This window comes from Penicillium mononematosum (assembly GCF_028829835.1).
Source record: "Penicillium mononematosum strain IBT 11891 chromosome Unknown utg000005l:1.0-9366267.0:1.0-9372171.0, whole genome shotgun sequence".
Classification (NCBI taxonomy): domain Eukaryota; kingdom Fungi; phylum Ascomycota; class Eurotiomycetes; order Eurotiales; family Aspergillaceae; genus Penicillium; species Penicillium mononematosum.
In genome coordinates, this window is record NW_026643275.1 from 5,040,134 (window position 1) to 5,064,846 (window position 24,713).

At 48.6% G+C, this 24,713-nt stretch overlaps 9 protein-coding genes across 9 annotated transcripts; 8 read left to right on the forward strand and 1 right to left on the reverse strand.

The window, feature by feature from the left end:
* Positions 1–2,558: 2,558 nt before the first annotated feature.
* On the forward strand, positions 2,559–4,404 carry N7519_010070 (putative C2H2 transcription factor (Con7); the record flags this gene model as incomplete). Its single annotated transcript, XM_057296843.1, has 4 exons — positions 2,559–3,161; positions 3,443–3,623; positions 3,918–4,259; positions 4,376–4,404. 4 exons carry the CDS (start codon positions 2,559–2,561, stop codon positions 4,402–4,404), a joined length of 1,155 nt encoding a protein of 384 aa, XP_057144725.1.
* A 2,221-nt stretch (positions 4,405–6,625) lies between these two features.
* On the forward strand, positions 6,626–9,273 carry N7519_010071 (pentatricopeptide repeat-containing protein; the record flags this gene model as incomplete). Its single annotated transcript, XM_057296844.1, has 2 exons — positions 6,626–7,411; positions 7,501–9,273. The coding sequence occupies 2 exons, from the start codon at positions 6,626–6,628 to the stop codon at positions 9,271–9,273; spliced, it is 2,559 nt and encodes an 852-aa protein (XP_057144726.1).
* An 855-nt stretch (positions 9,274–10,128) lies between these two features.
* N7519_010072 (xenobiotic compound monooxygenase, DszA family) lies at positions 10,129–11,781 on the forward strand (the record flags this gene model as incomplete). The annotated part of the gene is made up of 4 exons (XM_057296845.1): positions 10,129–10,248; positions 10,298–10,486; positions 10,539–10,786; positions 10,854–11,781. 4 exons carry the CDS (start codon positions 10,129–10,131, stop codon positions 11,779–11,781), a joined length of 1,485 nt encoding a protein of 494 aa, XP_057144727.1.
* Positions 11,782–12,093: 312 nt separating this feature from the next.
* Positions 12,094–13,182, forward strand: N7519_010073 (Yip1 domain protein; the record flags this gene model as incomplete). Its single annotated transcript, XM_057296846.1, has 4 exons — positions 12,094–12,181; positions 12,251–12,659; positions 12,718–12,867; positions 12,933–13,182. The coding sequence occupies 4 exons, from the start codon at positions 12,094–12,096 to the stop codon at positions 13,180–13,182; spliced, it is 897 nt and encodes a 298-aa protein (XP_057144728.1).
* A 525-nt stretch (positions 13,183–13,707) lies between these two features.
* N7519_010074 (uncharacterized protein) lies at positions 13,708–15,887 on the forward strand (the record flags this gene model as incomplete). Its single annotated transcript, XM_057296847.1, has 6 exons — positions 13,708–13,720; positions 13,841–14,448; positions 14,507–14,851; positions 14,923–15,154; positions 15,208–15,761; positions 15,822–15,887. The coding sequence occupies 6 exons, from the start codon at positions 13,708–13,710 to the stop codon at positions 15,885–15,887; spliced, it is 1,818 nt and encodes a 605-aa protein (XP_057144729.1).
* Positions 15,888–16,537: 650 nt separating this feature from the next.
* On the forward strand, positions 16,538–17,452 carry N7519_010075 (uncharacterized protein; the record flags this gene model as incomplete). Its single annotated transcript, XM_057296848.1, has 1 exon — positions 16,538–17,452. The coding sequence occupies one exon, from the start codon at positions 16,538–16,540 to the stop codon at positions 17,450–17,452; it is 915 nt and encodes a 304-aa protein (XP_057144730.1).
* Positions 17,453–18,359: 907 nt separating this feature from the next.
* Positions 18,360–18,893, forward strand: N7519_010076 (uncharacterized protein; the record flags this gene model as incomplete). The annotated part of the gene is made up of 1 exon (XM_057296849.1): positions 18,360–18,893. One exon carries the CDS (start codon positions 18,360–18,362, stop codon positions 18,891–18,893), a length of 534 nt encoding a protein of 177 aa, XP_057144731.1.
* A 1,569-nt stretch (positions 18,894–20,462) lies between these two features.
* On the forward strand, positions 20,463–22,194 carry N7519_010077 (uncharacterized protein; the record flags this gene model as incomplete). Its single annotated transcript, XM_057296850.1, has 4 exons — positions 20,463–20,625; positions 20,702–20,960; positions 21,032–21,258; positions 21,308–22,194. 4 exons carry the CDS (start codon positions 20,463–20,465, stop codon positions 22,192–22,194), a joined length of 1,536 nt encoding a protein of 511 aa, XP_057144732.1.
* Positions 22,195–22,762: 568 nt separating this feature from the next.
* On the reverse strand, positions 22,763–24,309 carry N7519_010078 (O-methyltransferase family 2; the record flags this gene model as incomplete). Its single annotated transcript, XM_057296851.1, has 5 exons — positions 22,763–23,073; positions 23,127–23,578; positions 23,644–23,767; positions 23,912–24,044; positions 24,139–24,309. 5 exons carry the CDS (start codon positions 24,307–24,309, stop codon positions 22,763–22,765), a joined length of 1,191 nt encoding a protein of 396 aa, XP_057144733.1.
* Between the last annotated feature and the right edge of the window lie 404 nt (positions 24,310–24,713).

The following is a 24,713-nucleotide window of genomic DNA, read 5'->3' on the forward strand; positions in this document are numbered from 1 at the left end:
TGAAAAGTGAACATTTAACGAGCATAACGGATAACGGGGTAGTCCAACATACAAAAGGGGAACGTAAATACTGTAAGAATTATACTGGCCTCCACTATGGATTGAGCATTGAGCATACACTGATCGTACCGGAGAGCCGCCGAATACTCCGCTCGCAATTTGATGCGTTTGACCAATTGGCGGTGATAGTGGGCTCGTCCCACGGAAATCGCGCTGGGAAAACGATGGGCCCCCTTTCTCCTCTTTTCTTCCTTGGTACGGAGATTGGACGATGTGGTATGTGCTTTGTACTATAATTATCACATATATGTTGTATCGATAGAAACGGTGTCAATTGACAGATTGAACATCAACCATTCGCAGTGGTACTATGGGATTGGAAATCTGGATTGCAGGAATTAGGACTTCCGTCTCAATTTGAACTATTTGATCTCAAAGACATACAACGTAAATCTTCTTACGGAGACAAGTCCAGATGTCAGGAGATGGGCTCCGACCACCGGGGGGGTTGTTATTCCACTGTCCCCACTCACGCGTTTGTAGGTATCTTGACGGTTACGCGACCACTCCGTAGATACTCTTGCCATGACTCGATAAGTTTCATTGAAGAGGGTGAACATGACTAGTACGTAGCCAGTGATGCTAGATAGGGGTCTGGAAGAGGCATAAGCCTCTTTGTATTAATTAGTACGGAGTACTCCATATTTTGTATACATATGTACCTTGTATATATATACAATGAAGGACAGTTCTGCAAATAAGTATACCAAATACCTGTAATCAAATTGCAACACTGAACCTCCTTTTCAGGAAAAGAAGCTATCACCGGCTTCAACCGCCTCGGCTTTGAACCTTTACAGCAGACTTTGACGCTAGTCTCAAACAAGTCAGGCCTATCCACCGAGCTTCTCCAGTCTCCACTGTACCCCACTAGTTTTCTCCTATTGGTGAAGGGACAGAGTGCCTTCGTCCACACTAGCCCTGGTCTTCCCGAGTCCCATCGCTTCTTCTTCCCCCGACTTGCGCTACTCCTCTTTCTGCCCTAGTTCCCTCCCGTATCTCCCCCTCTATACCCCTTTAAGACTCGGTTCCATCTCTCGGTTGAGGTTCCTCGGGCACGCCATTCCTAGCGCCCACCTTCTTAATCAGGAGCCCCTGGCTCTGACAATCTTGGTCCCCACGGACCATACACGCTAGGTTCTCCCTCGACGCACCCGAGTTGCGGGGTAGACTAAGAGGCCTCCAGTTGGGAACCTAGTAGTCCTTAGCAAAAAACAACAACACCTGTACATATAATTTATGATATTCCATCCATTGGCAATAATTTTTTATTAATGATAGAGGAATCTGAGAGAAGTAAGTTGCCACTTCTCCCCTGGATGGTTCCGCTTTTTTTTCCCTTTTCAAAACCGGAAATTGGAAGAAAAGGGAAAAAAAGAAAAAGGTGTTATCACACGGACATGGAAAGCTTAGCCGGTAAGGAAGACACTGAGGGGAAAGGGGGCCAAGCCAGTTAAATGTCGGAGTATTGTGTGGAAAAGGGAATGGTCCGAGATCAGAGAAAGTAAATTATTTATTGCATTTTTTTTTTCCCTCTTTGATATAAATGTTTCTCCTCGGAATCTTGTCTCTGTATTTATAGTGTATCCCTGTCTACTATGTAGTATAAGTTCCCCAATACGGGAATAGATATATACGGATGAGACTTGTTATATTGAATATATCATAAGAAACCAAAATCATACAAAGCCCAAAACACCAATAGCCAAAAAAGAAAAAAAAGAAAAAAAAAAAAAAAAAAAGAAAAATCCAAAGAATCAAAAACATAAAAGCAATGCAGATGTAATTTTCCCACCCCGACCAACGATATCGCCAACCAAAATTACGTGGTCCACCTTGAGGATCCACAGCATCCTCGGATCCCACGAGGACTGCCTTTTCCTTTCTCCTAATCGTTACCTTTTAGGCCGCTCCAAGTCGCGTTGAACTCCTGGCCTTTTTTTCTTTTACTAGTCTCTTTAGTCTCTTTAGCATCCGTGGCTATTTTTCCGCCCCGGTGCCTCGTGCTTACCGCCACCTGCAAGGCATCCTCCGAACTAAGATTAAGCATCAAAGCATCTTGGGACCTTCTTTTTTTCTTTTCTTTTCTTTTTTTTTTGAAGCTACGCGCTTTCAACAATTTACAATATCTTGAATGTTGTGAATTGATTCTCTTCTTCTTCTTCTCTCCCAGATCTCTTATCTCCAGAGCATCTGTGCGCAAACCTGTTTGATCAGCGTTTCGCGACTACTCAACTTCACATATCAATTCCCTGGGAATTGAACGGAAAAGGGTACGTTAACAAGGAATATCCTACCTAGGTAGATCTGAAGAGGTTAGCCACGATCCCAACGTGGCAACCCCTAGTCTCCCATCCCCTTGCTTAGAACGTGTCGGACTCGTCAATTTCCCCGACCTTTTCCCACTTTGTTATGTTGACGCGTCTCCACAGATCCAACTCAAGAAATTCTTCCCTCAATAGATTCGTCGGCATCCTTGCGCGCGAATCTCCTCTTTTATGGACAACCGGCCCGCCTCCGAGTACGCACAGCAAGGTTCGCACCACCCAAACACCGTCACCGACGCACCTTCTGAACAAAAACCTGCAGACCAAAATTCTGCTGCTGCTGCTCACTACACCCCGCAACCCGAGGTCCGCCCTACGCCGCAGTACACGCCGCAGCCTGAGGTGCGACCCAATATTTCCTCGGCCAACACCCCTCAGTCGGACTACGGTTTGAACCCTCCGCCGACCGCCCGCTCGCCTGCCTACCAGGACTACCTTCACCGTCCTCCCCAGTCATACGCCCCCAACTCCCAACCGGGCGCTGCGGCAGGTATGGCTCAAGCAACAAGTCCGTTCATCAACACCTTGCCTACGGGCCCGCGCAGTCCGCACTCAAAGTCTGACGCGCCCGTTCCTATAGATCCTTCGCTTCCGGCCAACAGCCCCACCTACCCTCCCCCTACTCTCCCTATCAGCCTCAGGGGCACGAGATGGCGCAGTACCAGGGTCACCCCCCCTCCGCCTCAGCATATGTATGCGCGCCCGGATTGGCCGCATAGCTATGGACAACAGCATCATGGATTGCCGGGACCTTACGCCTCCCCGGCCACAACGGTTGGTTCTACCTCTCCTGTTGGTGCACTTGCAGGGCCGCGTTCTCCAAAGGTATGTTTTTGATGATTCCCGGGGGTATTTCTGAAGGCTTTTCACTTTGTTAAATCATTGTTGTCTTGGATGCCTCTGGGGTTGACTATACGGTCCGTAGCCCGTCCTAGGGATCGTCAAGAACAGCGTGCTCTGCCCCTCAATCACTTCCTTTTTGTGGATAGGATTGAGTGGTTTTTCAATCTATTGGGGTTTGATCAAAGCTGATTCCCAGTCTCCTTTTAATCTAGGTCTACTCATTTGTCCCAATTCCTGGCGCACAACAGCACAAGCGTCCTCGTCGCCGTTACGAGGAAATTGAGCGCATGTATAAGTGTGGATGGAACGGATGTGAGAAAGCATATGGTACTCTAAACCATTTGAATGCACACGTGACTATGCAGTCGCATGGCGCGAAGCGCACTCCTGAGGGTAGGTCCATCTCATTTTCTTTGCTTTTAGAGAGGTAGTGGCCAATGCGACGGAGATGTTGAATCTTTTGTCGCAAATTGCTGGATCGGGTTAGCGCCGGCTGCTGGACGCTAGTGAGTTACACTAGATGTCGCGGGGCCCGCAGTAGCGTGGCCGATGGCGTGGAGGCTAAGCTTGTCTCTTATCCCTTCCCGCCGTCCCCTCGCTAACAAGCATACCCATGCTACTTCCCATTTTGGCAACTGGTTATTAATATCCAACCTTGTAAGTTCACTGCTGACTTTGTTCTTTTAGAATTCAAGGAAATCCGCAAGGAATGGAAGGCTCGCAAGAAGGAGGAAGAGGCTCAGCGCAAGGCTATTGAGGAGCGTGAGCGTGCTGCCGCTCAGGCTGCCCAGGCCAACCAGGTCGAGCCTCCCAACCCTTCTGACCCATCCCACGGACAGCCACCTGCCTACGCCGGTGGAGTCCGCCCTCAACTCCCTCCGATCGGCTACCAGCCTGCGGATAGCCAGCCCCCCAGCCAGTACGGTGGTCCCCCTGGCAGTGGCATGGTCTACCAGAACAATGCACAGATGGCCTACCCTCCCAACTACCCTCACTCTCCCTACCAGAGCGGACCTGTGTACCCGCAACGTGAGTAACGTCGCCGCCTATCTCTATACCAGGATCGACCCTCTGGACTTCTCTTTCGACAAGGTCATCCCCGCCCGACCTGTCCTGCTGATCCATAAATTCGCTACGGCTTCCAGAGACTCAATCCGCCAACTATCCGCAATAATCTTTCCCACATAATCACTTCTTCCGCTATGGACCTACACGGACGGAAATGCATTTGCTTTTTCTTTCTTATCACGATATCCCCAGTCCTTGACTAATGTTCTCGTCCTGGATTCCGATTCCCATTTCCCCCAATACACCACATCCTTCCACTCCCAAGTCTTTCGTGCTATGATACCAACCTCTGCAGCTTTTATTCCTAATCTGTCTAAGAGTGGCCTTTCCAGCTTTGTTCTATACCTGTCATCCTTTTTGTGTTAGAGTGCATTGAGCTGAGAGGGTGTGTTGCCCTTCTGCACCTTCTCTCTGGTCTGTTTCCTACTTGAAATTTGATGCAGAAGTGGTGTATGTCTTATCTTTGTTTGCCCGTTTGCCGGGGTCGTGGCTTCAAGGATGGTTTGGGCGGCGGATTATTTGCATCTGTTCATTATCAACAGCATTCTCCCAAAATCGTTTTCCCGGGGGTTCTTTGATTTAGTTTTGTTTCTCGTTTCCCTTTTGTTAACTTTGCTACACCCAAGTGTGTTCTCTTGTCTCCTCTCTCTTTTCTTCATTTCCTTTCTATAACGTACATTATGCTCCACGGACTTATGTTCCAATCTGATTATGTGTATCATTCATTTTCATTTGTTCTTTCCTATCTTAAGTGCGTTCATTATCTGCAATCGGCTTAATTAGTGGCTACCTAGGTATTCTTGCTGTCATGCTGATGTCGTGTACTAAATACCCAAAAATTGTGTATGCAAAATATGGCACATTTCCAGTAACACTTGGGCAAGAAAGTAGGAAGCAGAAGTTACCAAATGCAGGCTAGTGTAATCACAACCCAAGAGAAAAGGAAAGGCAAAAGCCCTGATGTATCTCTGCTATGTGTTAGCCTAAACTAAATATGCCATTAAAAAAGGCATATAGAGCCGATCTAGAGAATCAAACATGCCTTAGCAGGAAGAATAAACAAACAAGTAACCACAATACTATCCTAATATAAGCCACGCCTAACCAAAATAAGCAAAAAGTAGTACCGGCACTTACCGTGGACCTAGCACAATACCATGCATTGGCCGTTTGATGTGCGTACGCACTGGCAACTACTGCACGAGGTACATATGTACCTGACTAGAACCGAATAAGACAGAGTGCAGCATACTATATGTGGACTGTACATCATACATGAGACAGGAAGCTAGTACCGTAAGGCGTCTCCACGTATTGGACATTAGTATCAGCCACCGATATCATCGTGGGGAGACTGGTAATTTTGCTTTTAGAGTTATTCCGAATTGTTTCTAGCTTGCTTCCCCTTGCTGCCTAAGCCGCGCGGTATGTCACATTGCTTCGTGCTTAGTCTGTTTCTCTTGTCTCCACTATCCAGGTGGTCTGTTAGCTTCGGACTAGTGTCGTGTGCTACTCTAGGTTGGCCGTGCATCTTACAAAGTATAGTCCGGTTGGGCTAGGGTGGACGCTAGCTAGGCGGAATGTAGTGTGATCTGCATGGGTATAAGTATGGAGTAGGTAAATGAGACATGGCCATTAACCATATGTAGCTATGCAAAGTCTTTCCATTTTTGGATCAGGACTGATGGTGGTGTATGTTGTTATTTGGAACTGATCTTGGGAATACTTGGGCATAATGAAGGATCTGAAACCTGTGGTTTTGATTAGATATTGAGGATGTAATAATAGAAAATCAATGAGATGGAGAAAGTTATGTAGTATATGAAGTCTGACGTGCACTTCAGTATATGTTGATTTAAAGTAGGAAAGTACATCTTCATCCACGGATCAGTGCATGAGCTAAGTGTAATGCAGATCCACAGAGTACCCTGAGGAACTAGTAAACTAGTAAAGTACTTAAACGCACAGAAGACTCTGGGAAATGTGCTCTAGCGCTCCCGTCAAGGCCCGCAGGGAACATGGGTTGAATGGGAAACTAAACTACTTGCAGCCTAGTTGGACTTGGAAGGAACCTGAGGTATAAATGGTGCCTCAGGCAGGAAATATAGTTGCCTGAATATGAAGGCGTTAAGTCTAGACCCGATATGAACTAGCGTCCGGACAATCTGCGAAATTGTTTCGCGGTCCATGTCCAACACGCAATGAAGAAATAACAATCTGTTCTTGCTTTTTTTCATTTTGCCACTTTGCCATTGTTGAATTTGTGTCTCCCTTATAGCATTGTGCAGGACACAAGCTTAATACCTGGAGATCACAGTAATCCGGTCATGACATTCCGGTTTCCGGGCTCGCTCGTGAACAGAGCTTTGCGCAGCCGACTTCTCACCGCGCAACAATACCGTGCTACTACCGCATCCCAACGTCTACCGCATACATGGATCGCGTCCAGTGATTATCGCCGATTTACCTCCTCGTCCTCCTTCAACCGCTCTTCCGATAGAGACAGCGATACTCGCCGCATAGGACATGTTGGCGAGAAACATTTTAGAAGTCGGCATGGCAATAGGCGGGAGGCTCAGCGTGTCAAATCTAGGGAGAGTCATGATATTTTGATGGCTATCGCATCGGGTTCGTTTACCGGGCGGTACAACAGTGAGCTCGAAAGTCCCGAAAGTAAGGCTCTGGATCCAGAGGCTGCTGAAAGTGAGAACCTGGAGAATGATCCCTATGATTACCAGAATGGTGAAAACGAGGTGAAGGAGAGCGGTGTCTCTGATGATCAGACATCCAAAGAACAAGATATCGAGGCCGATATTGAGGCCGATGCCGCCGATGGCGAGGCTCCCGAGAACAACAGCTTCCGTGGCCTACCTCGAGCTATGCCCAAACTCACGCCGAAAATAATAAATGAGGAGTTGAAATGGTTGAATGACCCACGCAAAATGGCGGATCGGGTTGCGCGCATTTTGCACAGTGGTAATCCGGCCCTGGCGGCGGCCTTGGTTCGTGCTGGAACAAAGCAGGGCATGAGATGTGATGTTGCCTGGAATCATCTCCTGCAATATTGCATGGATCAAAATCACCCGCAGGCTGCGTTTAAGTTCTACAATGATGTGAGTTTGTCATGCTGTGATGCTGCCATCCAGAGAGTTACCTGGGATTTGAGGTTTGGATTTGTATGCTGACAGAATTCCTCTCACAGATGAAAAAGCGGGGCAGGAGACCAACTCCCAGAACGTACACGATCATGTTGAAGGGCTTCAGCTCAGCCCCGAGGTCATTGGGTGTCGCCAAAACTGCCGCCTCTGTCTACCGCTCGATTAGCTCACCGAACTCTGGAGTTAAGCTTGATATTATACACACCAACGCCATGCTTACCGTCTGCCATCGTCATTGGGATATGGATCGGCTGTGGAAGATTGCCGGTGAATTACCCGAAGAGGGACCAGGTGCACCGGATGCTGCCACCTACACCATTATCTTGAACGCTGTCCAATTCGCAGCTCGCAGAGATATAGAGAAAATGTCTCCTGATGAGATTGACAAAATTCTCGAACGGAAGGCCCAGGTTATTACTGAAGGAAAGCGGATTTGGGCCGATGTCGTCTGGCGGTGGAAGAACCAGACCTTGCAAATTGACAATGAACTTGTTAACGGCATGGCCAGCTTGCTTCTGGAAGGCGGTAGTGATATTGACTGCTACAATGTCATGGAATTGTACAAGCAAACCATGGGAATCCCCATACTGCAGAAGCGACCCACTGAAAACGAGAAGACGACCCGCCGCAGGATCACCCCCGAGCAAACCCAGGCCATGGAAGACTCAGAGGCTACACGGCAATCAAAATTGGAAGACGTTCCGTTCGTAGACGAAAACAATCGACCAATCCAGAGTTTGAAATCAGCTGAGGAAGTTGAACAAGACTTGAGAGAAGAAGTGGAAGAAGAGATGGAGAAAGAGGTGGAAGAAGTGGAAGAGGAGGAAGAGGAAGACTTTACAGAACTTTTCAAGCCTGTCGTTCCCCAGGCGGAGGAGCTATCATTCCTTAAACCCGACAGCAAGGAACTGACTCTTATCCTGAACGCTTGTTTCACCATGACCCAAGGAACCGAAGGTGGACAGGCCTACTGGAAATACATGACTTTGGACGACCACGAATACCGCATTGATCCCGATACCTTCACCTACATCCAATATTTCCGCCTCCTCCGCATCTCCCGCTCCAGCAAAATCAGCGTCAAAACCATGCGTGAGCAGATGGTTCCCTCCGGCCAAGCAACCGGAACGGCATTCCACGTCGCTCTTAGCGTCTGCCGCCGTGATCGCCGCAACCGCTCAGTTCTCCAGCACGCGAACGAGCTGCTCGCCTTGATGGACAAAGCACTGATCCTACCTGACATCCGCGTCCTCGAAGGCTATCTGGAAACGATCCAGATCCTTTCCTCCAACCCGTCCGTCCTTCTGCAGCTCAGAGGACTCGAGGCAACCGATGACTCCACAGCCTCTAAATCTCCCAGACTGGAGTATCTTGGCAGGAAGCTACAAGCGAAACTGCGACTAGTTGCTATCGCTGCCTTACGGCCATATATCCTCCAGCTGCATGAGGCAATGGAACATGGCAAACCCGAGTCTAAGTCTCGCTGGAGTGCCATCCAGAACACACTTTCGGATTCTGTCGCCGGTCCGGCAGCTGTGAAGATCATGTCGCGCGTTCGTCTGGTGGTTGATGACACCCTCAAGCCGGACTATAAGGCTTATGTTTCGAAGGCTGAGCGCAAGGCCCTTAACGATGACTCGAAGATGCTGAAGAAGTATTCTGACAAGGACGTTATTGAGAGCTTCAAGAGGAAGAAGGTATATCCGACGCCTCAGCAGAAGGAGGAGGCGCGGGACCGCATCAGGAAGTTCCAGTGGGAGGCTCGCAACTTTCGGGACCAAGAAGGTTCCGATCAGAAAGAGGACTCTTCTTCGTGAGAAGCACGGATTGAGGCTTAATATTATTCGTGTTTTGGACACGACGAGACCGAGTGCGGTCTCGATTGTATTATGTTTGTATATCACACATTGGGGGCTATAGATGGCGTTGCATATTTGCATTATGTACATAATACCATTTGGTACATTCTCTACTTCTAACGTGAACAATAATCAAGATTATAAATGGGTTTGATGTTGCTATCGACTTGTTAGATTTATGTATGATCCCTGCCCTCCGACATCCAAATCTCATCATTATTATCCTATCTTTTCTACCCCATATTTGATACTAATGAATATCAATTCAAAGGACTATAGTATTCAAGACTTCGCCAAGTCGGGTTGTTGATGAGGACAATGTCACGCAATTTGATAGCCGATGATGAAATACATCCCTATAACGTGTTAGCCCTGGTCGCCAATACTGATGTTGCGCCTAGGAAAATGGTCCGACAGATTATAGTAGTTTATGCCGGCATTAGTGTTCGGAGGTTAAAAATATCCACGAGACAATGTGGTGATTACCCAGGTACAGTGGGGATGATGGCAAATGTTTGGTCTCTGGCACGCCATATGATGTTCTAAGAATTCACCTGTCAGTGCTCGGAGGTTTGCGGTACCCCTCTTTCACATTGTCGATGGCGCGAGATACGTGTGCGATGAACAAATTCCGAGTTAGGATGGTGCAGGGGTAGTATACCTGGGTAAAGCCATCCTTCCGGGCTTTGTTGATTTGGGACATGAGGGGCTGTCTCATTCTTATGGAATATCTCTAGATCGCTTTTGAACTTTCACGAGAAACTAGAACGTGAGTAAGAAAGCAGGCATCTTGTATATTGAAACCTGCGAATCATGGGAGACAGTGCAGCTGCTAGCCAGAATGGCTCGGCTGCCAACAATGGCAAGAAACAAATCTTGCTTAATGCTTTTGACATGTCAACCGTAGGACATTTGTCCCCTGGACAATGGAAGGTCGGTATAGGATTGTATTCGCAGGGCCAACACGCTGACAGCTCCACAGAATCCCCAAGACAAGTCTGCGACCAAGCGGACACTCGGGTATTGGATAGAGTTGGCGAAGCTGTTGGAGCGCGGTGGAATCAATGCGTTGTTTCTGGCAGATACAACTGGAGGTCATGATACCTATGAGGGCAAACTGGACGAGTGTATTCGGCGTGCGGCACAATGGCCGGTGACAGACCCAACTATCGTGAGTATCGACAAAAACAAAAGTTCCGATCAGAGTCTGACTCCTCAGCTAGCCCATTTCGGCAATGGCTGCAGTGACGAAGAATCTGGCGTTTGGCATCACAGCGTCGACTTCATTCGAGCAGCCCTTTTTGCTGGCTAAGCGCTTTTCAACCTTGGACCATTTGACTAATGGCCGACTGGGCTGGAACATCGTGACCTCATATAAGAAAGCAGCTTTCAAAGCCATTGGTGTGGATACTCCAATTGAGCATGACGAACGGTACCGCCAGGCAGATGAGTATTTGAGGGTGCTCTATAAGTGAGTTGCATGCCCATAGCTCGGTTAGATGATGGTTTTGGAGGCTAACTCGCGCTTGTGCGTATAGACTATGGGAGGGTTCCTGGGCTCCTGACGCCCTGTCGCCCAACCCCGAAGCAGACACGTACATTGACCCGGATAAAGTCCGCCAGATCAACCACAAGGGCAAGTACTTCTCATTGAGCACACGACACATCGTCGACCCATCTCCGCAGCGGACACCATTCCTTTTCCAGGCCGGAACTTCCCCTGCAGGATCGGAATTTGCTTCGACACATGCGGAAGCAATCTTTGTCTCTTCCCATTCGCCAGAGGTGTTGCAGCCGAAGATCGCAAATATCCGCAGGCTAGCCGCAGAACGAGGTCGCGACCCGCAATCAATCAAGTTCTTCAGTACCTTCACGCCAATTGTAGGCGAGACTGACGAAGAAGCGTGGGCGAAGTACGAGGAGCTGAAGAAGTACGCCTCGGTGGTTGGAGGACTGGTCCTTTTCAGCGGATGGACGGGCATTGACATTTCCAAAATCCCATTGGACCAAGACATCACCGCTTCAGATTCGTTGGAGGCAAACAAAGTCACTAGCTTGCTTGACTCGTTACTCACGACCAGCAAGGATATCCCGCGTTGGACGCCTCGCGTGGTTGCTGAGAGGGCTGCAATCGGTGGTCTTGGCCCAGTGGCTATTGGAAGCCCTGCTACCGTTGCCGATGAGATGGAGCGTTGGATCCGAGACGCTGACCTCGATGGGTTCAATCTTGCCTATGTCACTACGCCTGGCACCTTCGAGGAGGTGGTCGACCTGCTCATCCCCGAGCTGAGGCGACGCGGGATTTATCCTGAGCTTCCAGACCCCTCAGAGCCGCCCCTCACAGCCCGTGAGAAGGTCTTTGGCAAAGGACAGAAAGAGCTCAGGGCTGATCATATTGGAAGCAAGTACAAGTACGATGTGTATCAAGAGGACGAGCCTTATATTGACGGTACCGAGGAAAACTGATTGTCGAATGACATCTAATGCTTATTTAATTTATGGAGATAGAAGATCATTGGACGAAATAAGATCAGAAAACCACATAATATGTATGCAAGAGATGTGGAGAGGTGAAAGGTGAAACAAAACGTGCCTGGTAACATTACCCGTGACCCAGTACGTAATGCCACTCTAGCCTTTCCGGGACAGCTTGGCCAACTCCCTCATACTCCTCGATTACCTTGACCTTTCCTGACTTCACCTCTGAGAGGACTAAAACTAAAGGAGGTGCCATTATTGTGCTAGTATTTCAACCATCACGACCATACCACGCGAACCATGGCTACCGTACACCAAGGCCACCCCCATGATGAGCCCCATGATGACGAGTCTCTCCTGGGTGATGATTTGATCGAAGCCGATGATGGTGAGTACTTTTATTTGCCCCTGCTGACTGCCAGAGTATCGGTAAGATGTTAATTCGGCCTGATTCTAGCCATCGAGGCTGACGACCCCCTGCGCGATACCTCCGACACGGCCCCTCTGCGAGGCAACATTGAATCCAGCTCGAGCAACCGAGGAAACGCCTCTGGCTATGGCAACTACCTAACATCCTCTATTGGTGGTGAAGATCGCCGTGCGACGCAAAATACCATCGACGAGAGCGTTTGGGAGACATTGTCACGCGACTTGGTTGCCGTCTGGGAGAAGATGCGCCAGGTGCTTTGGCCGAAGTACTTGCTTGGAGGAATGATGCAGCGAGGAGGCAGTGGCACTGCTGATGCTGAACAAGGTGGTGTGTCTGGATTTGGTGGTAACATTCGTGGACTCGTTGGACGCTGGCCGGATGCCGACGTGGTCCTGCAGGGTGGCATGAGCGATGGGTTGCGGGACTGGGATCTCTGGTAAGCTATCCTACCCTCGGAGAAATCTGTATCAAGTCTAACACAGGGCTTATTTTAGGGGTCCGCTTGTCTTTTGCCTGGTCTTGAGTTTGTTCTTGTCTATCGCAAAGGGTGATCAATCGTCAGTGGTTTTCTCGGGTGTTTTCTGTCTCGTCTGGATCGGAGAAGCAGCTGTGACTCTTCAGATCAAGCTCCTTGGTGGCAAGATGTAAGTGCTATATGAATCATCCTCTGATGTCGCAGTTAACTGACATTATGGCCTCGGCCTGTTAGTTCTTTCTTCCAGTCGATTTGCATTATCGGTTATACGCTATTCCCCTTGGTTATTGCCGCCATGCTGAGTGCGCTAGGACTTCCTACCATCGCCCGGATACCAGTATATCTTGTGTTAGTCGCATGGTCTTTAGCAGCTGGAGTTAGCATCTTAGGAGGCTCGGGAGTGGTGCGGAACCGAGTCGGCATCGCAGTGTACCCGCTGTTTGTGTTCTACATTGCGATCGGCTGTCTCTGCTTCATCAGTTAAGGCTCTCGTATTGTGATATTGTGCTCAATAAAGAAATGCGCCGTCACATGCCTCTGATAGGTACCGGCGCAATGAATCTCAATAACATTGGATTGTTTGATTGTTTGTTGTTTGATTGTTTGATTGTATTAGAATAGCGCGGATACCGGTATATCCCAGACTTTGAATTGAATTTATTGCAAATTGTATCCGAGGCAACAATAGATTGTTTTATTGAGATGAATATGCTTTGTTCCCATTTCCATTGACGCTTTGCTATTCAACCCGTTTGTTGGGCCCCGCACCCGGCGGTCAACTTATAAGAACCGGCAAGCTAGGCTTTTCCTTCTTCTCTCACCTTTCCACCCTTCCATCATCTTGTTATTCTGTTCGCAAACTTCGCAAACTTAGCAAATTTCAACCCTTCCATTCGTCCTCGATTCGGCTGGTCCCAATCGATCCGGTATGTCATCATTGCTTGGGCGCATAGCCTCAAATCCCCCACATACTTGGGCAGTTTCGCTAACAACTTCCAAGCTCATAACAATGGACCGCACAGGTGCGTTTCGATTTAGTGATCCGTCTTTGTTCCGACCTGCAGCTCTTCCCTGGATCTACACCCTTTCTGCCGCATGGCTTTCTCCGACGTTCATGTGATCTGACGATATCGTCTTGACAGTGACTGCGCAGTCGCCTCCCTCCGACAATGACAGCGGCGAACGCCCTGTGCGACAACAGCTCAAGCAGACTAACCTTGACGCTGTGGGCGAAAACAAAATTTCTACGCGTCCAAACCGAAAGCGCTCCCTCGACAACACAGACGGAGCCACCGACTCACCCCCAATCAAGCGATCCCGAGAGTGCACCCCGGACATTACTGCTCCTGCAGCAGACAACTCCAAGCACGCCGCAATCCCCAAAGATGCCACTACCCAAGATGTGAGTGCAGATGTGCTAGCCACAGCACCTGTGAGCACTTCGGTTCACAATACACGTCTCTCCCACAACCCGATCATGAGCCACATTCCCGAGACCAAGGTCCAGTTTCCCCTGGACCTCGAGATCAAGGTCTCAATTGGTGGATTCGAGCAGATTAGCCATGTGACCGTTCCTGTTGAGATTGGTATCAAAATGACAGCTGGAGCAGTCTCCTTGGCTTCCTCGACTTCCAAATCCACTGAAGGCGAATCCTCCAAAATCCATGTCACCGTTCCCTCTGCAAAGCCTACTCCCCCATCTGGAACCCCGTCCTCCGGAGCCCCTCCCCCTGGAACTCCGTCATCTGGAGTCCCTCCCCCCTGGAGCACGATCCCTCGGGGCTCCGTCCCCTGGGACCCCTACCCAGACATTGCCCGATTACCTCCTTCCCGACCAGCCTTTGCCTGAAGCACTCAAGGATGAGTCTTTCCACATCTTTGAAGAACCTGAGTCAATTGGAGATTCTTCGTCTGAAGACTCTCTACCTGACTACCGTTCAACTGAATACCCGTCCTCTCCACCTGTCCCATACAGTCCAACGAACCCTGATTACCCTAGACCCTCGGTTGAAGCCCCTGAAGTCCTTGATTCTAACCACTCTCAATCCCCACAGAATCTTGGAACGACCGTCGGAAACGAGGATGACTCTTCACAACCCGAGAAGAAGAGACCTCGTGACAATTCGGAGGAACGCAAGGCTAAGGTGGACCAAGTGAGTTTGCTCCCTCGTCTTCCCCAGTTTCCTCCCCCTCTTTATCTTCCACTAACACTTGCTTCTGACAGACTTTCACCGCGAGTGCATTCGGAAAAGCTTCTGCCAACCCTTCACCTTTCGTAATGCCGAATAAATCGACGTCTGATGCTTCGCCCTTTGCAACCAAAGGTGCCCCGACTTCTGGTTTCGGTGGCCTCGGATCCGGATTCTCTGCCTTTGGCAGCGCTTTCCCCGCTCCCTCTGGTAAACTCACCAGTTTTGCATCTCCCAATGCCCCCGCCGCTTTCTCTGGAACAGCTGGTAAGCTGACCAGCTTCGCATCTCCAATGCCCCCGCCGCTTTCTCTGGAACAGCTGGTAAGCTGACCAGCTTCGCGTCTCCCAATGCCCCCGTTTCCCTTGCCGAGTCCAGTGACAAGACCCTCGGCGCAAAACAATCCGACAACGAAGAGAGTGACAACGAACCAGTCGGTGAACCTGATGACACCTTTGTTGCCGAGAAGACCGACGAGCGTTTCCACGCACAAACTGGTATGGACCCCGCGTTGTTGCCTTCCCCCTGGGCACCGAATATGGCCCGTGACTCATACCGATCTGAAAAATCAGTTGAAACCGGCGAAGAAAACGAGACCACCGAGTTCACAGCCAAGGGCAAGCTGTATAGCTTTGACGACAAAAAATGGAAGGAGCGTGGTGCCGGCACCTTCAAGGTTAACCTCAAGACGGAGTCCGACGGAAAGAAATCTGGCCGCATTATCATGCGTGCTGATGGTGCCCTGCGCGTTATGCTGAACAGTGCGATTTGGCAGACCATGCCATTTGGTGATATCAAGGGTTCTCGCCCGACTACTCGCGACATATACCTGGCGTCCAAGGAGGACGAGAAGGTGGTCAGCCTCCTTCTGCGTGTAAGTTTCCAAGTTCTTAATTTTTCGGGGTTTGGTTATAATGCTAACGACTCAACGCAGCTTGGAAATGATAAACAGGCCCAGGGCCTGTATGATGTTCTTAAGGATATTGTGAAGGAGATCTGAGCTATGTCGGTATGCTGGTCATACACCGTGTAAATAGCTAGAAAAAAAAAAAGGGTTCCCTCTTATAGGGGCTCAGAAGAGTTCTTGCAGATTTAGGGCTCCAGCTTTAATACACTTATGTAAACATTATATCTTCCCGTAGGTACTTATTATATCCTACTAATATATAGAACCAATAAGCTATCTCAATTACATTTAGTTAATATCCTCTTATAGGTTCTATATTTACGATATTACTTCACCTATAAAGAGTTCTTTTCTTCTTCTTCCTATCTTTCTATCTTCTTATCTACCTCTACCTCCTACCCTCTCTTCTTGATTCTCTACCAAGCCAAAGCCAGTACTCTGTCCGTGGTATACCCGCCTAAGGTATACCTTGGATATTTATCTGGCTAGTGAAGAAGATAGCAGGGTTGTGAATGCCGGGACCCGCGGAGTCCGTGGCTTTTTAAGTCATTCGTATAGTGGTCCGTACTCGGGATGTCTATTGCGCCGTATTCGGTGACTTATTTCACCGTATACGGGGTGACTGATTGCACCGAACTCAAGTACAAAACGCACATGCTTGTGCATGATATCCATGGAATTATCTCATCCTCAACTTTTTTTTATATAGACTCCAACGGTCTTCTTTATTCCAATTTGCTATCATGCGCATCGCCGTAGCGGGTTCTGGCGCCATGGCCAGGTACATCTGTGACGAATTCCCCAAGTATGGCCATCAAGTCGTCATACTGTCACGAAGCGACAAGCCGATCTTCAACGGCCGTCCTAATATCTCGCAAGTTGTCACGGATTACTCAGTTGATTCGTTGGTCGCCGCAATTGACAACTGTGAGATGTTGATCTCCATGATCCTCTCCTACGGGACCGATTTCATCGATGTCCACCTGAACCTGATCAAGGCATGCCAAGCCAGCCCGAAATGCAAACGTTTCGTCCCATCTGAATACGCAGGTGATCTGGTGAATTACCCAGATCTGCCTATCTTCTACTACAACACCCGTGAGCCTATCAGAAAGGTTCTGCGCGAGCAATCGGAGTTGGAGTGGACACTTGTCAGTGTCGGTTGGCTCGCGGACTATGTGGTTCCTTCAAAGAACAGATATCTTGCGGATGTTGGCCCGGCATTTCCTATCGACCTTGGGACGAACCAGATCATCATTCCAGGTACAGGAAACGACCCTATTGACGTCACCACGGCCCGGGATCTGGCCGCGGCATTGGCAATGCTCGCCAACGCACCTTCGTGGGAGCCCTATCTGTACATATCCGGTGAAAAGACGACTTGGAACGACCTAGCCAAACTCGTCCAGCAGCGATATCCTAGCATGACTGAGGTCAAACGGATCGGTCTCGGACAGATCCTCGATACGATTCAGACATCGACGGATGAAGAGGAGATTCTGGTATCGCACTACCAAATTTTCACACCACTAAGAGCCGGCTCTCTCGATCCGGAATTGGTGCAGCGTCATCGCGGCAAGTTCTTTGCTGGTTTGAATTTCCGGACACCAGAATACCTCATCAATGAGGCATTTGCAAACGGCGATGCGATTGTTTGAGATCGTGTTGGAGTAGGTGTCTCAGACAGCAACCCTTCGGATAGGTAGATCATGTTGAGACAGGCTATCTGTCGATGTCTGGTTATCAAGCTCCCCATTATCTTCAGCTTGCTATATTAGCTAGTTTTTATTCGGTAGAGAATCAATCCTTCTTGTCTCTCCCTCTCTGCTTCGCAGTAGCCAGATCAGATAGTTCAGGAGCCTGTCTCCTTTCCCAATACAACTCTCACCCTCCTACCTTTAGCCCTAAGTGGTTTTCCCAAGAGGCTAGATCTTTTGTTATATTTAATCATCGTCAACATTCTTAGGAGGAAGTCTATTAAACTTTTGTACTATGTAGAGAAGGTGTTGGATTTGTCGGATTAAGATCCACTTTCCGGAGTGGAGAGCAGAGGGATCCACAATCTCATCCACTAGCGAATCATCTCTTCTCTCCGCCTTTTTTGTATTTTACAATACTGTAACCATTGAGAATTCAAGTCGTATAACTGCTATACACGTCTTTCTCCAGGTAAATCCTGACTTTCTTAATCATTGCCATTTTCTCATATTTTGAGGCTATCCAACAGTAAGCACCACAAGGAGGCCCCAAGTTTTTCTACTTCTCGTAATAACTCGGTGGCTATCTAATACTCTACAGTCTAGTCCTAACCGCAATTCCTGAAACTCGACTTAGCGTTAGGGTAACGAGCCCGTGTCGATCAATTGGCGTTGATACGAGCGCACCAATTCTCTGGAGTTATTTTCTCACGTTCAGTTTTCAATTCTTCGTGCAAAACAGATATTAATACTCGTTCCGCCTCCGCCATCACCCCTTTACTCTACGGGTTTTCTTCCCTTCCTGGCAAGTACTTGAACGCTAGCTGAGACAAGGTACGCGCTAGGTCAATCTGGCATTAGTATCGAGATGAGTCCTCAGGGTCTGGCTCTACCAGCTGCGTTGGCCGAGATGGCCGATATCGGTTTCAATAATGAATCGGAAAATGAGAATGAGACGTGTAGTTGCGATTTCGAACTCTACGAAGAGTTCGAGGCGCTGGAGGAGACCTCGGACTGGTTTCGCATGTGGACTGGCAACGACGAAGTCGACGGTAGACAATTTTGTTTCTTCGGCTCGACTGGGGGAGGTGATTATGTCGGGTTCTGGCTGGTTCGTCCCAATGTGGCTGTCACTGAGCAGCCCGTCGTCTACATCGGTTCAGAAGGTGAGCTCGGTGTGGTAGCGAGGGATCTTGGTGATTTGCTCGTGCTGTTCGCGAACGGATCGGGTCCGGCTGAGGCGTTTAATGAACCGCGGCGTGAGACGCAGCAAAACGAGGCGTTCCGGGTAATTGCAGAACGATATGCCCCAGGGAGGACTCTCTCTACTGTTGAGATCGTCCGTATTGCACAGGAGGAGTTTCCAACGTTTTCCGAGTCCATCCACGCGATGTGTCGGTGAGCTTCAGCCTGCTTACACAAACCACTTGCTTGTACGGTTGCAAGGTTGAGCAATACAAACGTCGCTAGGTGATGCCACCTGAATATGTCTAGCTCTTATTCTTGAGAACTTTAAGCATTTGGTCGAGCAGGAGCAGGAGCATGGTCATGGAACCGACGCTCTCGTGCTCCGGTGTTCCGCGGCTTTGATCAATTCAAGCCATGCCTAGTTTTGGAGGTATTCGGTTGTACGTTAGCATGTTAGGTGGTAAAATGAAAGGAATTATCAGCCGGGATGGAGGTTTACCAATATAGGCCAGGGCACCAGGTGAGAGTGCTTCGCAATGGACACTGGTTTCTAGGAATGGTCTAAATCGTACATAGCCTGTGACTTATGAAGTCCCCTTGCTCTAATTCTGGGGTAGAAGATCTTGGAGACATGCTTGGTGCTACAAAATGCCGCGGTCCGTGACGCTGTACCTCTGCTGCAGCATAAACAGGGTAGAAATTTCTGGGATTAATTAAGGTTTATTTATCCCTAATGCTCAATTTTTTCTACATTACTATATTGTGTCCTTCTTCACTTGATTTCTCTTGCACCATTCTTACTTTATATTCCTACCTAATCCCCTATAGCCTATGTCGTATTAGAGACGCCATTCAGGTTCTTCAACGATAGTATATATGGTCGTCGAGACTGGAATCTAAGGACAGCGAGTGTGGATGCGTCGATGACCCCATCCAATAGGATGTAGTTCATATACGCGTTCTTATAAGGTAGGGGTGGGTCTGCCATATCCAAAAAAGAAACGACAGAAGCAGCAGCAGCAGTAATAGAATTAGACAGAAAAAAAGGAGTAGAAAAGTGTTATCTTCATTTAAACCTAAAGACGCATAACTAGTTATATGAAAAGGCGCGTTAAGACTTATGTCTAGTCCTGGGGTCACTGTACGCGTTGAAGTGGACCTGAGAATTGATTATTGACACAACACGCGACCTCGGGAGGCACCGCTGTGGTCATCTGTAGATAGCTGTAGCTTCAATATCTGCATAGTAGAACTTTGGGATAATACTCTGATGCACAAGGGTTCAAGCTGCATAATTACTTTTTAAGCTTGGCAACTTGGAAGATCTGAGACATTCAGCCCTCCCCAGCCACTTCCGGAATCCCCCAGGTCACAGATTATCTGATCGCAACCTCATATTCGCCTAGTTCCACAGTTTAGTCATGCTGCGTAGAATGGCATTGTCACAAATAGAGCTGTAGCTTATACGGAGTATTCCGTACTCCGTACTCAGTTCCTTTTAATTGAGATACACACATCGGTAAATTGCCGAAGAATTACCGCATTCTGCAATCCATACCCACTTGCGGGTAGATTTAGCAGTAGCCATCCACTCGCACGGCGGATCCCCTGAAAACTGGACTCATATTGCAGGACCCAGGAAAAAAAAATTGAAAGGGATTGATTGCCATATCAGTACAGGGGTTATAAGAGTACTTCATAGCCTCTTCTTGGCCCTACCCAAGTGGGCCGATTCAGATTTTACATTTCTTGCATACGCGATCTCCGTACGGGAACTCCCAGGATGTTTGGTCGATCTCTCACGGCAGCGTTGGCGATCGCACTTGCTGTCAATGGCGGCCAAGCAAGACAGCCGGCTCGAGATCCTTCCAGACATCACACCCACCATGCCGGATCTGGACCGATTGATACATCGAATTATCGATTTCTAACGGACAAGACCAAACGTATGCTTTGCTCCCATCCATTTTCTTCAATGTCGACTGACCAAAGTGTAATGTTTCCACAGCTCATGTGGTGGAGAGTCTACCGGACGTTCATTTCGAGTTGGGGAGATGTACTCGGGGTTTATGCCGATCCGTGAAAATGCTTCGTTGTTTTATATTTTCCAGCCGAAGATCGGGGAACCAAGCAACGATCTCACGATTTGGCTGAATGGTGGACCGGGATGTAGTTCAATGCAGGGCTTCTTGCAGGAGAACGGCCGCTTTACCTGGCAACCCGGCACCTACGAACCAGTCATTAACGAGTATTCATGGGTTAATTTAACCAATATGTTATGGTAAGTCATTAGTGAAACAGTAAACATGGCATGTCCGAGGATGCAATTGATCAACTGACTGACGTGTTTAGGGTCGACCAACCGGTTGGAGTTGGGTTCTCAAACGGTACACCGACTGCTACCAGCGAGGAGGACATCGCGGCCGATTTCATCAACTTTTTCGAAGAGTTTCAAGAAGCATATGGTATCAAGAACTTCCGAATCTTCTTAACTGGTGAAAGTTATGCGGGCCGGTATGTGCCCTACATATCCGCCGCGATGCTCGACAAGAATGATACCGAGCACTTCAATCTCAGCGGTAAGACCCGAACTTGCAATATATCGGTCCCTATTCTCATCCATACTAGGAGCTCTGATGTATGATGCGTGCATCGGCCAGTGGGATTACATCCAGGCTGTACTCCCCTCTTACCCCTTTGTTGAACAACATGCTGAGCTGTTCAACTTTAACCAATCGTTTATGGGGGAGCTGCAAGATACCTACGAACAATGCGGTTACAAGGAATACTTCGAGGAGTATTTCACTTATCCGGCCTCTGGAGTGCAGCCCCCCAAAGAAATGGTCTACGACGAGTGCGACATCTACAACATGATTTACTACGAAGCTTTTAATCCGAACCCATGCTGGAGTCCCTACAAGATCACCCAAACATGTCCACTCTTATGGGATGTCCTGGGCTTCCCCACAGACCTTGCCTACCAACCGGGTCCTGCAACCTATTTCAACCGCACAGATGTGAAGAAGGCTCTGCACGTCCCTCAAGATATCGACTGGGAGCTCTGCAGCGTTGACGGTGTCTTTGTGAGCGACAAACCCGGACCCGAGCAACAATACGACGAGTCTGTGAATCCCACAGAGCATGCCCTGCCACGGCTGATTGAGGCGACCAACCGGGTTCTGATCTCGAACGGAGATTGGGATTATCTTATCATCACGAATGGAACGTTGCTGGCGATCCAGAACATGACCTGGAATGGCGAGCTCGGCTTCCAGAATCGTCCCACTACCCCCATTAATATCGACATGCCTGACTTGCAATACGCTGCGGTGTTTGATGCACAGCAGGGATATAGCGATTTGGATGGCCCACAGGGGTTAATGGGGGTTCAACACTATGAGCGTGGTCTGATGTTTGCGGAAACCTTCCAAGCGGGTCACCGACAGCCCCAGGATCAAGGCCGAATGTCTTATCGCCATGTTCAGTGGTTGTTTGGTGATGATGAGCATCTTTGATGCCCTCCAGCTCGCGGCGAGACAATATTAGGTGCTGAGGTGCAAACTAAGCCGATGCGGCACGGTGATTTTACAGTAGGAAGCTGCGTGGATGTAGAGGTCACGGTGAGTGACAGAAAAGTTGGCAGATGGGTGTACGGCCATTTTTGGTCATCTTTCTGCCGTGTATAAAAAAGCATTCAAAGGTAGCATTGGGTCACAACTAGGGATTGATAGAGCGACTACCGTAGAAGTCACTATAAATGATCATTTCAGAAGAATTGCTTCAGAGTTAAATGAGACTGGCCGTTGGGGTATCGTTCGGACAGGCTCATTTTTCAGCACAGGAAAGTCTCTTCTCTTCATCTTCCCTCTTCGCCTTCCTCTTCTCCTAACCTTTTTCTCCGGTCTCCTCCTTATCACCTTTTCTCTCTCTCTCTTTCTTCCTTCCTTTTTTCCCTCTCTCAGCCACTCCCTTATACCTTAAGTGCAAGCTGGAAGGAAAGCCCTCCCGGCTCTCCATTTAGCTACTAGCTGGCACCCTGCTGCTCCAGTTCAGACCAATGCTATAGCCCGTGCCCCCCACAAATCATTTAATAGCCACAACAATACCCTCGCCACTTCCAGGGGGCTGATAGAAATTGACGTTCATTAAACCCACAGACGCAAGAAGATCCTGCCACTGCTTCTCAGACCGTTCAAACGCAGCAACCTGGACCATCATCATAATGCTCAGGCAAGCAGATGGCAGATCGCATTGCATATCCGGAAGAATCGACTCGTGGATGATCAGACGAGAATAACCAGGCTCCATAGCATCGACAATATTGCCCAGAATGGATCGGCAGTGCTCGTCTGACCAGTCGTGAAGAATCCAGTGCATGAAGTATGTCCGCGCGCCTATTTGTCTTTCATTAGCTCAAAGCACAATATGCGACCTAAGCATTACACACCCTTGACTGGTTGGGGGGTGAAAAAGTCGTGCGGTGTTAGCTCTATACCCTGTGGGAGATTCTCGATGGTCGAAACCACCTGCGGCAGATCCTGTAGGATCAAACGGCCAGGTGTCTCGGGGAATTTCTCTTGGAATTGTCGCAAATAATGCCCTTCGCCGCCTCCAACATCAACGAGAAGAACATCTTCGGGTTTGCTGTTAGACCCATCAATGATGAGTTGCTGGATGTCGAACCAGTCCACCCAGTTGAGGGTAGTCTTCTGCTTAAGTGTCATCCATCGCTGAAAATCCTTCGCCAGGTCGGGATTGTGGCCCAGCCACTCGAAATATTCCATGTTGGTATTGAATCCTAGTTGAAAAGGCGTGTCCTTTGCAGAACTGGGGAATTGGTTGTTATTCTTGCGGAAGAATTCCGGTGCTTTGGAGGCGCAAAGGTTGCCGACCTCAAAGCTACATATGGTCAATAAATCTCCAGCCAGCCGGTTACAAATGTAGATAGCTTGCACTGCACTGACCAGAATCGAGTAGTTGCTTCCATGATTGGGTCCGCCATCACCATGGTAAGAGGCGAGGGCTTGAAGTGTTGTACACCATCCTGCTTGATATATCCTGTCGCGGCGAGAAGCCGAGTAATCTGGTCTTGAGAGATTGCTATATCAGTTCCATCTGGCCTATTGCGATTATACTCAGGCAGGAATTGACAATATTCTCATCAATTACTGGGAATTGCAGAGGTATCCACCGTCTACATTGATGAACAATGTTCAAATAGGCCAATCTTACCAACAAGGATCAAGCTTGCACCAGATTTCTTTGCAATATCTGGAGAGGAAGCGCCACATTCTGGGCTTTGGCTGATTTGAGTAAAAATGCCCAGTTGAACACCCATACGAAGAGCCATCAAAACTGGGGAGTTCTGCAAATTCCAGAATTAGTTGCTATGTTTAAAGGCCACATCGCAAGATTGCAATAGATGAGCTTGAAGTTGAAGTCCTGGACAAAGAACATACCATCACTACGTCCTGAATGACCCTCTCAACAGGCGACTCCAGAGCAGCTAACAAACCCCGAGCAGCATCGAGTGCTTCTAAGCGTGCTTTCTCGTCGAGACATCGGGTCTGCACGCTACTGGTTAAAGCAGCGATCTGTGACGAGAGAGGCGTGTCCTTATTCTGGGTCATGATGAGTTATTTCTGCAGTGTCATAGAACTTCTAGAATACTCTGAGAGGATATTTGGAGCCTTATAAATTGTTCCGTGCATGAACGCTAAATATACACGGGGGCACCAGGGCCCTCCGGCAGATATGGGGCCTGGGAGCTCCCGTTATATGAACCGTGCTCATAAAAGCAGATCCACCCTACAGACTAGTATCACACGGTAATATAGCCGAGAGACTGTAGTTAGATTGCTTTACGAAATGCCTACTCCGTACTAGTAGGGTTATTATACAAAACATTAAATCTACTGGTTCCTATAGAGAACCGGTGATCTAGAGAGGTTTCAATAACCAACGAGTTCGGTTATATTCGAGTTATGCTCAAAATTCTTTTCTAAAAGAAGGTTCGATGAAGTTCGTAGCGGAG